Genomic DNA, 17,536 nt, shown 5'->3' on the forward strand with positions numbered 1-17,536 from the left:
TGTATGTTTTGTATTGCGGTCTTCATGCTCATTTGGACTCAGGGTAATTTGCATGTAGTTTATTTATTTTTTATAACAACGCTCATATATATTTTTGTATTATCCAATCGAATTCTCATTTATGGTTCAAGTCTTGAATCAACTTTAAGTAACTAACTGTAGTTAGCGGAGTGGCTGACTTGAAGACTGTATAGTCAATTCGCCCTCCCTCGCTGTATTTATTTTAGAAAAACTTGTTGTGATATATGTAACAATGTAATATACTTGAAAGCGTAAATAAATTTCAAAATCTAAAAATCTAAATCTAAAATCTAATCTGAAGTGACTCTTGATTTAGCCAATATTAAATTGCTCATACTGTTTCGACTATTACTTAAAAAAAACAAAAACAAATATGAGTCAACGTGTATCAGTGAATAGGAATAAATCCACATCAAAACTTTATATCACAGAAATTTTCTAATCTTGCTAGTGGCTTCTAAACCAGTAAGGAATAAGGCCACATTAGAAGAGAATTACTATTCAAACTCACTTGTCCCATATATTCAAACAGCAAATGGGATGAAAAATTACCCTCTATTAAAAACAATACTGTTTGTTACTAAAGGAACGCAAGTGCCTACTTTGTAATGTGTCTACATATTAGACATGATAAAACATTCAAACTTTAAAGACAGATAAAATACTCTGTATAGCGTTATTTCACTTAAGACGTTGCGTGCATTTAGTCTACTCACACTCAAACTTGATTGTAGCATCTCATGCTATGTAGTGTATACCAATGAAACATGCAATTCAATCTATAATAATGCAAAACATATTGGTGAATCTCCAAACACAAACAGAATAGATAACTGTATTCTTATGCAGGCATACTAAAGTTATCTCGTTTTCAAATCACTAATATCATCATTAAAGCAATGATAAATCATTGTCCAGGTCATTAAGCTCCTACATGCTAGACCTTTGCTGCTTATGTGGTTTAGCAGAGTCCGGAGCTGGTCCTGCTTGGTTGGGGTCAGCCCTGCTCTCACCATAGCTACCTAAAATAATAATCTGTTATTAATTAGATAAAATATTGATTTTGTAAATCGAATTAGCGACAATTTCCAAGTCACGAGCACTTTCAAACTAATTCGGTCTAGAACTAGGGGAATTGTAGTTGGTAGAACTCTGTGTAATTAGTATTGTAATGCGTATGCGGTTTGTTTCGCTTTCGATACGTTTACATTTTTATGTGATTAGGGCATTGGGTTTCATTTCACATGTGAAATTCTCAAAATGATTTATTTTCTTAAATACTTTAAACAAAATAGTGACATTACATGTTGGTAAGCCTCATTTATATCGCAATAATTTTACTAATGACAATAATAAGTTCTATTGCATCCAATGTGTTGACCTCGTATTTACCTCCCATTAGATCTCTTTTGCTAGGATGAGCAGTCCTTGCCTCTTTCTCCTTTGCAAAGTAAATCTTGTTGATGTACTCGATCAGGTTGTCGACGGTCTGGGGGAAGTGATCAATGCGCTCCTGCAAAAGTTCCTCTTCAGATTTCGATTGCGCCGGCTCCGAAACTTTCTCAGGCATTGCGTTGATCTAAAATAGTATTTAATATTAAAAGTCATGGCCCTAACCACCATCCAGGTCTTGGAAGTTTTAAATTACACCTTCCGTCAACAACATCAAATACGTGTCTGTTTTTGACAAAGTATATTGTTGTTAAATGGTCACTTTGCATGCATATGTTTTATTTGCACATGCAAATTAAATGTCAGGCATGATCTTTCGTTTATAGCACAGAATTCAAACGGAATATTGAAGCCGTTAACTTGACATTAGGTGTCATATATCAGCTGACGCTATCAAGGAAACTATGACGCCATCAATTACTATATATTTTAGACTATATACTATATATTTAAGCATTCATTCAAATTGCTATTGTAGAAAATAGTCACTGACACTGACACTGACACTGACACTGACACTGACAGAGATAAATATAGTGTTGTGAACTCTTGCCTCTATTAACACTAAACCATGCAGGGCCGTAGCCTGGGGGGCAAGGGGGAAGCTGTCTCCTAGATTTTGGAGCAAAGTTTAAAAATAAGCTTAGCTAATAATCGTAAATAACCCTAACGAGATTTTTTGGTCACTTATTCGTGAAAGCCTTGTCTCAGACCCACTCCTACCACACTATGTACGTCGACCAAGAGCTGCGCCCGTCGCTCATCATTACACAGTTGAGGCATGAAATTTTGCCACCCCCTAGGAATTTGCTCAGCCTACGGCCCTGTAAACCAAACTTGTCATTTTTTTGCTGATCACACCGCCTCAATAACACGGATCCTTATTATTACTGTAACGTGTTATATACATACAATTTGTCATAGATAGTAAGTAGGACTAAATAAAAGATTGCAGTCAGTAAAACATATGCATTGAATACATTACAATAAAATTTGGAGATATACACATGTTTGTTTGATAGCTACAGATGCCAAGGTAGAGAAGTATTAGTGTAGCTAATTGGACATATTATATACATTCGAATTCATAGAATACCAAAAAGCCAGATAATCTGTCGACAAATAGCCCCATAAAAGATAGTTACATACAGATGCAACTATCATGGTGCTATCATGGGTTATTCTCCATTAGTTTTCGCTCAATATTCTTAGAGCACTGGTGATTGTCTGATCTCCAAACAGCTTGTGTTTAGTGTGTATTATCATGATTAATCATTTACAAGTAGATCACGTCGCTATCTGAGTTTTTGTGTCAGCAACCACCCCTTAAAGCCCCGGTCACAACGGATCGTACGAAATTTTGTCGTGGTCGACCCATAAAATATTTGTCGTGGCCAGATCTTGCAACATGCCCGAAATGTATTTCGAGTGGTCACAAGGGCTACGACAACATCAAAGATGGCTTGGCGATAGGAACGCGACAGAAAAAAAGATATGTCGTGGTTATGCCGTGGGTGTGTCGCAGGTCAGTCGTGCGTCAGTCGTGAGTTGTCGGGCATTGTCGGGGGCTGTTTTTCACGTGAACAGGTCGTGGTTCACTCGTGGGATGCACGTGCTACAGTCGTGCGACTGGCGCACAACAGTCGTGGGTCATTCGTGGGTCACTCGCGCGTCCGTCTCCCGACTATATAACGAGGCCCGGTCTGTTGCCTGCCATTTGCTGCAGAGATTTTCCAGTGGATACATCGAAGTTCTGCCCGAATTTTTGACATTTGTCACTTCATTTAATCAAAGTTAGTATCCAGGATGCCTCTCAAGAAGAAAACCAACAAGCGAAAGGTGGTAAGCCTAGCTGTTGGCCCTTGGTGATGCGAGGGGCGACACTCAGCAACAGCTCGTGAAACATGCCAGACTCCATCCGCATGAACCCCACAAAGTCACCGGCAGATTCCCGCTCCAACTCTTGCATCAGAGTACTATACTGCCCAAACATCAGGCGCCGCTCGACCCACGGCCAAACCCACCAACGTCGGGGGTTTCGCTGGTTCCTGCGCTGCTCCCGGGCCCGAATCAACGCCAACAGCACTATATTATGCTCGTGCTGGAGTTCCTCCAGACGCCCTCTCAGCAGGGCCACGCGTAGTCGCTCAGGTGAAATAGCCATCCTCCTTCAGCGCCGACAGGCAGTTTTTAATTCTAAGCGTTTATTCGCCCAAGCTATATACCCCTCAAACAACGAAAATATGTTGCAAGACTAACGCAAGACTAACGCACGACAGACTTGCAATGTTGTGCGAGCCTCTTACGAAATATAATATTCGTGAGACAATCTTGCAACCGCAACAGCCGTGAGACAGTTGTAGGACAGTCGTGCGATAGTCGTAAGATTGTTTGACTAAAAATATTTCTTCTGGTACCCACGACAAGATATTTATCGCACGACAGTCGCAAGACTGTTGTAGGACAGACTCACGACAACCAGAAGACATAGATACCACAAAAAATCGTGCAACAAAAAAGGTGCATGTTTAATTTTGCCTCACGACGGCAAGTCGATGCCACGATGCTCAAAATTTCGTAGGACTGTCTTGCGACGACCCCCGATGACCCACGATTTGCCCAAATTTCCTATCGTGTCGTGGCACAAATGCGTCGTGGGCTCGTTGTGACTAGGGCTTTAAAGCCCTGCAGCGCAGGAACCGGCGAAACCTCCGACGTTGGTGGGTTCGGCCGTGGATCGAGCGGCGCCTGATGTTTGGGCAGTATAGTACTCTGATGCAAGAGTTGGAGCGGGAATCTGCCGGTGACTTTGTGGAGTTCATGCGGATGGACTCTCTTGGATCTTCCACCCAGGCCACGATCTTCAACTCTTGCTCCTCGGAGATGTCGTCTGGGCGGGCGATGTTGATGACAGTGCCGCCCTAGTCGTCGGGGGTCTTGCTCTTGCTCTTCGCCTTGCCTTGCCGCCCGCAGCCTTCTTCGCTCTCTTGGGGACAGCGCCACTGCCAGTGCCTGCAGCCTCCTCCTCACCCTCCGCCTCGGCAGTCTCAGTCTCAGGTACGACATCAGCAGGGTCACCGGCAGTCACCGAGTCGTCAGCCACTTTGACCACCTTTCTCTTGTTGGTTTTCTTCTTGGGAGGCATCCTGGATACTAACTGAGATTAAATTTGCAAAAAGTTGAATAAAATAAAATGACAAATGTCAACAATTCGGGCATAACTTCGATGTTGCTACTGGAAAATCTCTGCAGCAAATGGCAGGCAACAACCGGGCCTCGTTATATAGTCGGGAGGCGGACGCGCGAGCGTCCCACGAGTGACCCACGAGGGAACCACGACTGTTGTGCGCCAGTCGCACGACTGTAGCACGTGCATCCCACGAGTGAACCACGACCGACGTGAAAAACAGCCCCCCGACAATGCCCGACAACTCACGACTGTCGCACGACTGACTTGCGACACACCCACGACATAACCACGACATTTTTTTTCTGTCGCGTCCCCATCACCAAAACTATCTTTAATGTGTCGTAGCCCTTGTGACCACTCGAAATACATTTCGGGCATGTTGCAAGATCTGGCCACGACAAATATTTTATGGGTCTACCAAGACAAAATTTCGTACGATTCGTTGTAACCCGGGCTTAACATGGCATGGTGTTCGCACCTTGTTATTTCCGGTTCCGACCCACGTCTTCATTCGACCGAAGATGAAATCGACCATCTCGTATTCGTTCGACTGCTTGTCGTTGTCGTGCTTCACGATATTGAACGATACAATGATGATCGACAGGAACATATTCATCAGAATGAACGTGCAGAGAACGACGAAGACGAAGAAGAACACCGGGGATACCATGGGAGAGGTTCTAATCATATCCTCGTAGCTGTTGTGAAGATGGAAGTCGGGTTAAACAGATATTCGCAAATAAACGATATGGATGATAAGCAAAGTGATAGGTGCAGCACATTTATCTGTACACACTCTAACCCATTTAGCTCTTAATCACGGAATAGAAATCAGAGTCTGCAGTTAATTGGTTAGTACTTGTTAATTAAAAGCATAACCCTAATACATTACAATGGCATTGCTAAAAGCATTGTTAGGCATCACCTAATTAATTATGAATAAAAAGCCAAAAATACCGTTAAATATGTTTGCTTGTTGCTTAGACTAGCATTCTAGACTCTACTGATTTATCTCTTCGCCTTGTTCTATATAAAAGCCGTAGCATGTAGTGACTCACAATTATAGTTCTAACAAAACTGTAATAATAAACCTGCGATAAGCGATGAACCGGTCAGAAGCATAGTTTCGTCAACATACGAAACTGAAATATTAGCCTTTGCTCGTATGTCCAGCCCGTTAGAGAAAGTATATCAATGCAATATAGCTAGATAATAGCAAGGCTCTAGCTGTACGATAATTACGCCATGTGAGAACCCGACTTACTTGAATTTATTTAGTATCATGGAGAAGCTGGACTCTGCACTGCGCAAGAGTGTTGAGTACTCCACCATGTTGGTACCAAGTAGCAGCTGAAACATCATCGTGAAGGCCACAAAAACGAAGCCAAACATCACTGTGAATGCGAACAGATCTTTCCCACACGATGCCAATGTCTGGCCTAGCAACGACATCCTCCTGTTGAAGCGCAGCAGACGAATCATCTTGAGTGTTGCGAGGAAGCAAGTGAAGCCAAGCATGTATCCGAGAATCTCGTCGACGTAGTTGATGTATTGCAGCGTGATGTAGCTCTTACCTTTTGTTTCCGCAAACGTGGCCATGATGTCGTTCACTAACACCATGCGTGTAAAGTACATACTGATGGCAGCCAGTGAAAATCCAATAATTGCCAACTCATTCCAGTTCCAAATATCTCTAAAGTATGCCTTCTTCTTTTGCACCATGCCAGCGATCTCTTTAATAATGAAGATCAGCACAAATATCGCATAAATTATCTGACATATAATTTTTAAGCTGGCAAAGTCGGCTGGCTCATTGAGTGTAATAGGATCAAACCTGGCATACTTCCAGATACCGCCAGAAGAAGGAAATTCGAACAGGATCGTACAGACAGTGTAGAGGTTTACGTATGCATTGTATGTTGAAAATTCGATGAAAACTGCTCGCGTATATTTGTCGATCCATCGGTTCCTCTCTAGCTCTTTCATCTGGTTAGTAACATCGTTCACAGTCTCCTCAAAGAACACATAGTAGCCTCCGCCAGGGTAGCGGTCCAGGCGGCCCCAGTATGGTAGGCTCTTCATGGTCACGCCAGGACGGTAGTTGTATTCCGTCCGCTGGTTGACGTCTACTCCCGTCAGACTCCAACCAGAAGAAAAGTTTCGTGTCTCTTCATTGGAAAGCGCTGAGTCAGCACATTCTTGTGTTAGTTGGAGCATGTAGGGGCTTACGGTGCAGGAGTCTGCAAAGTGGTGCGCGTCTATGAGATGTCTACATGCAGATATTTTATCACGAGACAACATCCCTAGATAAAAGACAATCTCATCCTAGATGTTTAAGTTAACAAGCTGACTTAAAATATATATAGCTAATAATACTGATAGGATGTTGATAGTTCACCGAATCCCCCTGACACAGTAAATGTCTGCTGGTTTCTTAATTTTCGTCATTATTTCCACACATACGAAGTTTCTGTTCCTTGCACATAACTTCGAATTGCATCTGAACAATATGTATGTATGTAGTATGTAGCCTTTGAACAAATTAAGGTGGAATTTTGATCAGATGCAATCCACGCATTTATAAAATTGCATAGATACCTTCATGGTTGTACATTGTCACATCATATTTACTTTTACTGATGATTTATCCACAAAGGTGTACGTCAGTAAGGATTACATGGATAACATACCTGGAATCACTCGTACTTGACGCATCCATGCCGGGCCTAATCGCCTGTTAGTCCGGTCACCAAGGAACCCTCGCTCATCAACGGGAGGACTTCCGTTGTACCAGTTGGTGGTCACCAGTGCTCCGGGCAGAACGTTCTGAGTCCAGTTCCAAACTCGTTCCAAACGGTACAACTGCAATGTGGTGAGAATCGGATGCACAGAACATCTATGTATTTTCACGGCATCATACGCTTAAATCATTTTCATTGACTCGTGTCAATTAAATTCATCAAATTCATTCACCTTACTAACAGACTAAATAGTGCCAAAGACTATTTATCGATGCAAAGATCGTATAATAATTGATCAGATATTATATCGATCGTTATTTTCTGAGTCCAGTTCCAAAATCGTTCCAAACGGTACAACTATAATGTGGCGATGATGGACCGACACGCGTCCGATTAGACAATATATCATACAGTCAATAACATTGCACATTCAATGCATCAAACATGAATAGCGTTTGTATCCTGCGTTATATTTACGTTGCTTGTAATTTAAATGGTCGAGAATTCGTGGAGAAAATGTTTACTTTGTTCTGCTTGGAAATTGTTTTTGAAGACTAGCAAAACTGTTTATTATACTTACACCTTCAAAATCTAGATACCAGTCACCCGGAGCCAGGAAATGGGCCTGGAATGAAGCTTGTTGCTCATATGAATTTGGATCCCGTTGGCTGCAGTATAAACACGGTATTACTGCCAACAATATGGCCGTTCCCACGCCAGATGAGAGGTCTAGATATTATATAGATATACACTAGTCACGTTCAGATTCATAGAAATGGAAAATACAGGTGTACCAGCGGTAATATATTGGTTACTATTTGAAGTATGCTTCCACTTACCATCCAGACACACGTACACGGGCACTTGGTAATATTACATTTAAACACAAAATGCATCATACCTGTAGCTAACGACCCAGACGATCCAGAGGAAGAATATATAAATGCCGAGATCTCTCAGAATCTCGAACATCTTCATCTCCTTGAAGCGGGTCTCACGTGCAGCGTTCAGTTCGGCTGTTGGTGGCGGTTTGTAGCCAGACCTCTGCGATCGCAGCACGTACACGCCTGAATCATGATCACATACAGTTAGTTCACGGCACGACTACTCAGCTCAATGTTAAATTCTGGTTAGAATAATTAATTTATAATTAATTCTTATTTATACCGAGATGTTTCTGTATGCGCATTACGGGCAACAACATAGACCAGGTAATCATTACTTACGATTAGTGTTTAAGTATCAATAATAGTGTAGCATAGGGAAATGGTTACACGCAGTTGATGTTCCTTCCATCTCTAAGCTGTCCGTTTTTGTTCGTCACACAGGTCCACATGAAGGATATGTAATACATGACACTCACCGTCCTGATGCATCCACTCCTCATCCTCATTTAGATTCACCTCCTCTTGATCAAAGTCCGCATCGTCATCCTCAATGTCGGTATTCTTACAGACGCAGCTGAAGAATACTGCCAGCAGGAATACCTGTAAATCATCAAACATACTGCCAGAGAACTGCTTGCTGCAACTTCTATTAAATAAATAACATGCTGAAAAATATATACAAACTGGCCAACACGTGTGGTAAGTTTAAAACAATTATATAAATACCTTTCATTGACCTATTGGTTTGTGAGTATATGTGAAAGTTGAATTTCTACAATATTGTAAGCCAACGTTGCATTGGGCTGTGAGTGTACATTCACTCCAGTCTAGTGCGTGAGTCGATAATGTGTACTGAATTATTTTCTGGATATTCTTCACTATATGAATATGCCCGCCGCAAATGTCGGCAGAATTCAGACAGTGTGATAATAAATTAATTCCTAGGCCTACACATACGCTTTTTGTCAGACTTACCTTCAGGGGTTGAGTTATGAGAACATCAAACAAAAAGGAAATAAAGAGAGACGACAGCCACTTCTGGCAGAGAAGGTCTCCGAACTGTATGCCATAGAGGAGGATAAAAAACATGGAGGTGGGGACCGTCAGAATCGCGAGAATCCATGCAATGATCACGAACCACCACGGCAGAGAGAATGGCATTTTCTTTGCCTTCTTTTTCTTTGGTACAAATCTATAAATAATAAATAAATTACGCGACCCAGTTTAGTCAACGCAAGTGTTATCCACATGCTTCATAGACTGTGACTCTATACTTGTGATGTATTTTTGAAATATAGCACTGGAAAAATTGGAGATTCAACCGATGATGTGTCATATGCCTTAAATCTATTTGTTAACGTTGACGACACATAAGTCAGAAGTGTTTAGGCTGTGTAACCTCACTATGCAATTAAATAATTACCAGAGATGAGGACCAAGTATAATAGCGAAAGAGTTTATTAAAGGGGGTATTAAATAGTCATTATCAAATGTGTTTAGTCATTGCCTTCTACTACACCATGGCGACTTTCTGTCCTTACGCTTTTAGCATTTAATTCGACAAACTGGATTGGATGGTGGAACAAATGGCGGCCAGAGACGCAAGCGCAAAAGTCGTAGCAATTTCAGGCATGTGTACCGTTGTCCCACATCGCCATTCGACATGGCAGATTCGAGGCGAGATGTCGCAGTCTTAAGGCGAGGATCATCATCGTCTTCCAACGACACAGTGAACGAAGCCGCAGAGTCCGGTCGCAGCTCAGATGCTTTCTTGATTCCATTTTGCCTTTTCTTTGCTGCCCTTTGATTGATGTTTGGCACCTCGCTGTCTGACCAGGATGAATCCCAGGAAACGTCTGAGTCATCCCCAGGAACGTCTGTGAATAATCAAATGAAGGTTTATTACCAAAAATTTTACGAAACGGGAAAGAATAAAGTGAGCTTCTATTCAATGGTAGTAATTAATCTTGGTAATTACAGAATTAAACATGTATTTTATGATCTGCTTAGCCAAATGCTGCCAATTAACATCTGCCTGATTACGTCAGCGCAAGTAGGTTATTGTAAATATTGCATCGACTCTTGTCATTTGTGTTCTGAATGATAAATTCGTCCCACCTTCTCATTCTCATAATCAATACTGATTACTCATGTCTGGGAGATATCTATTCATATGCCACCTTTTTTATAGTTCTTGCTGTCCTCTTCATTCTGACGTTTCTCGCGATTTGTGCGTATGGCCTCCATGATGGGTGACGTCTTCTTATACCGAGAACGAGTCTTGCGGAATATCATCACGATCAGTAGATTGATGGGAAAGATGATCAAGTTTGACATTAACCCAACGCCAATCTGCAAGACATGTGATTGCTCTTTGAAACAAGAGCATTCAGAGATAGCAAACCTCCCCCACAGCGTAACAGTCCCCCATCTTGCTGAGACACCCTATATAGAGTTTGATGAAATTTTCAGAAATTTCAAAAAAAGAAAATCAAATAGATCCAGGTTTTTTTGATGAATTTCGAATGTGTCGGAAGTCTTCCCCACAAAAAAATCCTGGATCCAGATCTTGATCCGGATCACCACCAAAATCTAATCGATTGGTTGTTGGCCCAAGACCAACCCGTCCAAAAAATTCCATCAAAATCAGGCCGTAACTTTTTGAGATATCCTGTTGACAGACAAACCAACAAACCAATAAACAACTCCTTCACGGAGGTAAATATACGCGTACATCTTATTCGATATTATCTGTTATTTATTTTTTACTAGAATTTACATATAACCGTGCATCCTATTTTATATGATCTGTTTTTTTACTAGAATGTACAATGTGTTAATGTACGAAACGATAACCGTGATACAAGCAAAAACTGATACATATGTCGACGGCGGGTGTTAATGTATTGTTACATACGCAAAGAATAGAAACATCGTAACATCGGCTTACTTACTATTGAATGACACGTGGCGATTCATAGTATGTTCTGATTCTACACTGTTTGTATTCATATAATTGCTCGGATAATTTTACTGAATGTATGATCAATAAAATAATTCAAAGATTATTAATTATTATTTTCCTGTATATATGTAAGCAAATAAACAGAGAAAATACCACTACAGCGGAAATAATTATATTCGTAACTTTACATTCACTATCGCGTGTCACATAGTAGAAATTGATCTACACACTAACCTCCTGACTCGTGATCGAGAATGGCCCAAACTTCAGTCCCGCCTGCGACCGTGACGTAGTTTCCGGTACTTGTCCGTACCACATGGCGCTTACCAGCATGGTGGTCATCAGCAGTGACAAGCAGCATGTTGACCTCTGTCAGGGAAACACATGTAGAAACCCGATTGCCTACGTGCTGCAGTAAAATGTTCTTACGCGGAGGCAGCATATGTCCCACTAGTCTACAACGTACCGTAGGATTTATAGCGCAGCGGCTAAGACCCATCAATCAGATGAATTGTGCATTTATTGTCAAAAGCATGAAAATTGTCACACAAGTAGTTTAAGATATTGGTTACAATTATACTTCTGCTAATTATACCAAACAATATAGAAACATTATCTTGATGTCTAAACCAACATTATCGGGGTTAAGGTATTCATTTCTCCCATAAGCAGCATCCCCAGGTGGCTGAATCAAGATGGCAAACATGTTGAAATTATTCATGTTCCAATTCATCCACATTTGGCATGATTACATGATGACAGGTTAATGAGCATCTCATCTGATTTGGCTAATATCCCTTGTGCCAGGTACCATCAGGAACAGCTTGTACTTCTTCCTCATGAGAAAAGTGGTGTGTTCACTTGTGGTGCCATTGACAATATTGATCACAACCCCAGAGCAACCGCAGGTCAAGAGTCATCTCATGGAACAACGATTTCAGTAATGCAGTTCCCCACAGTTAAAACCCAGGGGGCGGATCGTTAAGAAACAAGGTCCAATTCTGCTGTTGCTAACCAAAATACAACTACCCTCTTCCACTTAGTTAAACTATGGTGTCCAATGTTTCCAGGATCGATAACTCTACTGTGTCTGTCAAGTTTCGAGACCTTGAAGCTAATAACGTCCCAGATAAGTGATATGGCAAAGTAACAGCAGTAGCTAATACAAATAAAAGCTTTACTCAATAAAACGAAGCTGAAATTGGGTGATTACCTGTCATGGGCTGCATACCATGACAGTCAAAGCCCCCTAGTAAAGGAGCCGCCCCAAAACATAGCACTCCTCCCTCTGTTCCGCGATAATGCTCACACAACATGCATGATTTCACATTTATGGATGATTTCAATGATATGAAGATGATCAAGAAGCAGTCCATCACATTATGAATCCTAAACAAATCCATGTTGCTACAGACCAACCGTTGTATGCAATTGCAAAATCAGTCAGTGGTGCTGACCGGAAAGCCATGGAAAGGACATAATCGTGGTCATGATGGGTGGCTTCTACATAGAAATTAATCTGTTTACGTTATTATGGGATTGTGTCCGGGAAAGTGGCTGGACCACAGCACTTTTACAAACTGAAAGTACTACATCTGGTCGTACAGGTGGAATGCTGTCTGGGAAACATGTCGCAAGGACTAGGTATACCCACCAAGGTAGCGTACAGCAGCCAGTCTGCACATATTGCAGCGATTTGTATAGCAACAAAACCTGTCATGAGTACTAAGTAGACAGGATGCCATTTCATTTCTGGAATGGTGCAACCTACAATGTACAAAACAGCCTCATTTCAAGTACTTGGCAACAACGTTGCAGCTAAAACTCGTGATGCTAAAGTTTGTGCAATTAATCCGAGAGGAAACCTCAAGCTGCATGTTCAGTGCTTGATGCAATTTGCACCATGGCTTTTTGTCGTTGACTACACCAATAGCAAGTGGCTCCCAATCTACATCGGTGATATGGCTAACCTGAACACAACGCATCTTGAGCAGTACATGCAATTTGTGCGTAGGCATCTTGTCGTACAGAAATTCAATAATGTCTTCTCAGCAATGACAAGATACCAGTGTCGCGAACAAGTCAATTAACTCATAAAACAGTGACGGGGGTGCTGTTGGTTTGACGAAAAATATACAAGCCATGGAGATGTTGATGGTGACAAGACCAGAGATATCACGAGTAGTGCTAGAGATCGAAGATAGTTTTCAAACTTTCGAGGACCTTGGGATGACAACAAAACATTACGAACAATACCATTGCACTCAAACGACCTTTTCCAAAGACGTTTCATCATTGGTGTCAACAATTGAGAGTATAGATAACCATTTCTTGAGGATGGTGAAGACGTGCTGACTCTACGTACAAAAGTTGTGATAAATAAAGATGTGATGAAAACGGTTTATTCTGTTGAGGACTTGGGAAAACACAATAAAATAGATATGTAAAGGAACGACTGAAAAACACATTAAACGTATCTCTCAGTAACAAAGGTGAAAAATGACAAATTGTCACCTTTCAGCACACCTTCTTTGAAGCAAAACTCAAAAGGTACAGCGAAATTTATTATTCCTATAATTTCCTATAAAAGAAAATAAATTTATAAATTTATTATTATTTCGGGGTTCTACTGAACGTATGGTCGAGGGAGTGGTTATCAAACTCTGTTTAATTTAAAGGGCCAGCCGTCTATTTGACGGCGAGAAGCTAAGCACAAGGGTCATGCATACGTCCAGGTTCTTTCCTGAGAAACCAGTATGTTTCGCAATCACCGCATGTGCTGGAGGACGGGTTTACATATAGACCTGGGTCGGTCTTGTACGATAATGCAGGCACCGACGGCAACCGTGTTGTATGTAGCACAAGTTGCCATCTTAGGTGACAATTATTTAACACTGGCAGTCATTACAGATCGTCTAGTAGAGAAAGCCACCAGAGGATGACCTCCACAGATACTCCGCCTGCAGCGGTAATTGATGAAGTAGCTACCGCGGTCGTGCCAGTTCGTGTGGTTGATAAGGTCCGATCGTGCCGGCGCACCACCTGATTTGTCTTCTGTGATCGACCTAGCGGTAGAGGGGAGGAGTGTGGCGGTTGCACGGCAACCGCCTATGCATTAGGTGATGTGATTCACTGATGTGTACAATATATGCACGTGTGTAATCCCTATGTTGTTGCTTGTGAAATGTCACATGTTTGTCCTTCACTCACTTGTGAAATAGCTATGATTCGCTGTTTTTCAACTTGTGTAGCGGGAAGCATGTTGAGTTATGGATAGGTGGCAGGAACCTACCAGGTTTCCCAGTGTGCACTATAGGAGCTAGCTACGTGTCACTTTGTAGTTAGCAATAATTGGCTGACAAGTATTGCAGCGAGAGCATCGCTGTCAATTGCTGCTAGACGGTCGCTTCATGTGAACACAATGTCGGTTTTGTGATAGCTTGGGTTAGGGTTTAGCTTTACGTACATCACTACAGAAGGCTAGAGATGCAGAGTTTTAGTGGCCTGTGTAGCCAACTACTACTGATAATATCTGTTTTCTCTGGTGAGTGAGCTGTCTGTATTGTGCTGTAATTGTTGAGCGAGTAAATATAATATTTTATTTTGACTTATAAAAATAACATGCAGAATAGCATTAACAAGTTTATTGTCCGTTGTATTGCGTTGTCTGTGTCCGTTCGTTGTCCGTCCGTTGTCTGCGTTGTGTTGTCTGTTGTCTACTGTCGGGCGTTGTTGTCTACTCCCTGTCCCCGCACCGGACCTTGGAACGAACGCCAGGGAGGTACACAGACTCACTGGTGAGACTGGTTGCTGGCTAGCGGATTTCCTGGTGTCGCGGACGGCCAGGACTCACTAACGTCCTAGCGCATCCGGACGTGCCAGGTAGGTGCCCGCGACGATAGGCTGAACTAACGCTACAATTAGTGCTCACTATGCGAAAAAGTACGCGGACATTTCAAAACGCTACATTTAGTGGGAATCCGTGTCCCCGCCGGGTACGTAGCTCAAAAACGCTACACACATATCTGATTATGACAAGCAACATAATTTAAACAGTTACCTGGAGACGGGTAAATCGGCTTTTTGGGGGGCGACTAAAGACAGAAAACCACAAGTGTCCATCTTTAAGATCACGTTGTGCCTTGTTTTGGAACAAGTGGCCGAACTCCTCTAGTTGTTCCTTCCCAGCAACTGGCAAAAGACGGTCCACCTAAAAATGCAAGATAACACAGAGATATATTGTCTTTCTTTAACTAACAGTACATCACTGCAACTCCACTTGCATGGTAATATAAGAATAAGGGTTTTCGGTAGACACGGAATACCTCGTAGGCATACATACATTGACTGTACACTGACAATTGCTGGTATTGTTTTGACCTGAATTCTATGCATGCATGGAGAAGCACTTCTATAGAAAATTTATATCTCTTGCACAACAGCAGTGCGCGTAACTGTATAACTTTAAGGATCACGACAACATGTGTTAGTAGATCTATGAGATAACATGAAGTGTCACCTGTCCATCATTAGATTCCACCGCGAACCACTTTTCTGCGATAAACTTGAACTTTTCCCCCGTCTGTACGTCGGATATAGTGATATATTTGAGGTACCATGATCCAAATGTGCCCTTGCCACTGTTGTCGTGCCAGATTCGCACGTAGTTTAGCTGACCAAGTGGACTGGAATACACGATTCATGTTAAAGGTATTGACTAGCTGGCTGAGGAAACTGTAAACAATCAGATATTTCAATAATAAATTTTCATGTTGCTGATAATTAAGTGATATTTGCCAATTCTTCTTATGTTTCGTCGTTCGTTTGGTTCGTCCTCTTCGTCTTCTTCTTCATCTTATATCTCGACCGATTGATTAAACAATTCACACAGACTAAATTACGTACGTTGGGCGACAGTGGATTATAAAATAGTAGGAACAGTGGGGACAAGAAGACAGAGAAGATACTGTATCCTCCTTTTTAATTAACATTATTTAAACACGCACCCAGGAACAGACAAGACAAATATATCGACAGCTCCACTTCGAAACAGAGGGCGCTTTTCGTCTTTGAATGTGCTGACATCTGTCTCGTCATTATCCCCCGAGATTATGCATTTGACCTACAAAAACAAGTGATGGGGATATTGACGAGTAAATGCATTAGTCGAAAGGGATAAGAAATATTATACATGCTTCATATAAATTGTCGGAACAGTATAGGAGTCAGATATTAGGCCGACAGTCGGGCAGGTACCAGTGCCCAGAGAGAAAGCCAGATTGCAGCTAATGGGCCAGCTAAATTCCTATCGAGGCAGGAAACGAGAAGCCATGCTGTATGTGTAGGTCTTCAAAATCAACCGGATTTCTACTGTGATGGGAGGCGGAGATGAAGAGCCGTATATACTATAACCGTCAACCAAGAATAAACCTACCAGTGAATCAGTCGCAGAGCCTTTTGTCATACCGGTATAAATAACGACCTCGTAGAAGTACTTGTGGCATGGATTGTTGTCTGGCATAGGTGTAGCGCCGAGCTATTTGAATAACAATACATAAATAATGTAGAATAACGCGTAATTCATGCTACAGCCTCCACCAACATCGCGTGAAAGTTCGCTGTCACCAAGTCGCTCACCTTGCGCAGATCTTTCCTATCCTTGTATCTTGCCCATATCGCAATCAGCAGGTAGATAACAATTATGACGATCAACGTGATAAAGATGGTGGGATTCTGAGCGAAGTTGAAGTTGGCGAAGACGTAGTCGAAATCGATGGTGTTCGGCGGAACGAAGAAACCGGCAGTAAAGTCCGAGTTATGTGACGTCAGACACTTTAGAACATCAACAGTGCTCTCGTCGCTTACCTAGAATGATGGACGCAACGTGTCGCAGTAACCAAAGCCAGACGTGCGCGCGTATTCGAATTCAACCTCAACCTTGCATGCTAACATGCATTTAGTTAATTATTTGTACTGGCTCTTATTAAAGCCCCCTCTATAGAAACTATAGCACCCTCGTTAATGGGAGAAGTGTATAGATACGCGTTATCATTGTGCTTTACGTTCACACAGCTTAGATAAATCTCAATAATTTAAAGCTGAATAACTTTTTGTTGCTTTACTGTTTAGTTTGAAGATCATGTAATAAAACATGGCGTCCAATATAAACCATTACTATTGCTCCTATCAGCGATGCCCATCTAACACATTTCTCAATGATGTGCCATCGCGTTTAACTCAGCGTGTTTTGTGTGTGATCAGTTGTCACCTTCATGCCATG

The 17,536-nt window shown here is 41.8% G+C and overlaps 1 protein-coding gene across 2 annotated transcripts; it reads right to left on the reverse strand.

The window, feature by feature from the left end:
- Window positions 1–399: 399 nt before the first annotated feature.
- LOC106808727 (polycystic kidney disease protein 1-like 2) lies at window positions 400–16,739 on the reverse strand. 2 transcript variants are annotated; one of them, XM_014811558.1, is made up of 16 exons: window positions 16,691–16,739; window positions 16,263–16,378; window positions 15,776–15,941; window positions 15,317–15,466; window positions 11,491–11,625; window positions 10,472–10,643; window positions 9,931–10,168; window positions 9,267–9,483; window positions 8,768–8,891; window positions 8,306–8,471; window positions 7,985–8,072; window positions 7,354–7,525; window positions 5,928–6,903; window positions 5,142–5,361; window positions 1,414–1,600; window positions 400–1,043 (listed from the first exon to the last, which is right to left on the reverse strand). In XM_014811558.1, the coding sequence occupies exons 1-16, from the start codon at window positions 16,718–16,720 to the stop codon at window positions 952–954; spliced, it is 3,249 nt and encodes a 1,082-aa protein (XP_014667044.1). In that variant the 5' UTR covers window positions 16,721–16,739; the 3' UTR covers window positions 400–951. The 2 variants fall into 2 exon arrangements, with proteins under 2 accessions (XP_014667044.1, XP_014667045.1); XM_014811559.1 differs by lacking the exons at window positions 400–1,043; window positions 5,142–5,361 and having other exon boundaries at window positions 1,417–1,600.
- Between the last annotated feature and the right edge of the window lie 797 nt (window positions 16,740–17,536).

This window comes from Priapulus caudatus, unplaced genomic scaffold, assembly GCF_000485595.1.
Source record: "Priapulus caudatus unplaced genomic scaffold, Priapulus_caudatus-5.0.1 Scaffold299, whole genome shotgun sequence".
NCBI classification, from domain to species: Eukaryota; Metazoa; Priapulida; class Priapulimorpha; order Priapulimorphida; family Priapulidae; genus Priapulus; species Priapulus caudatus.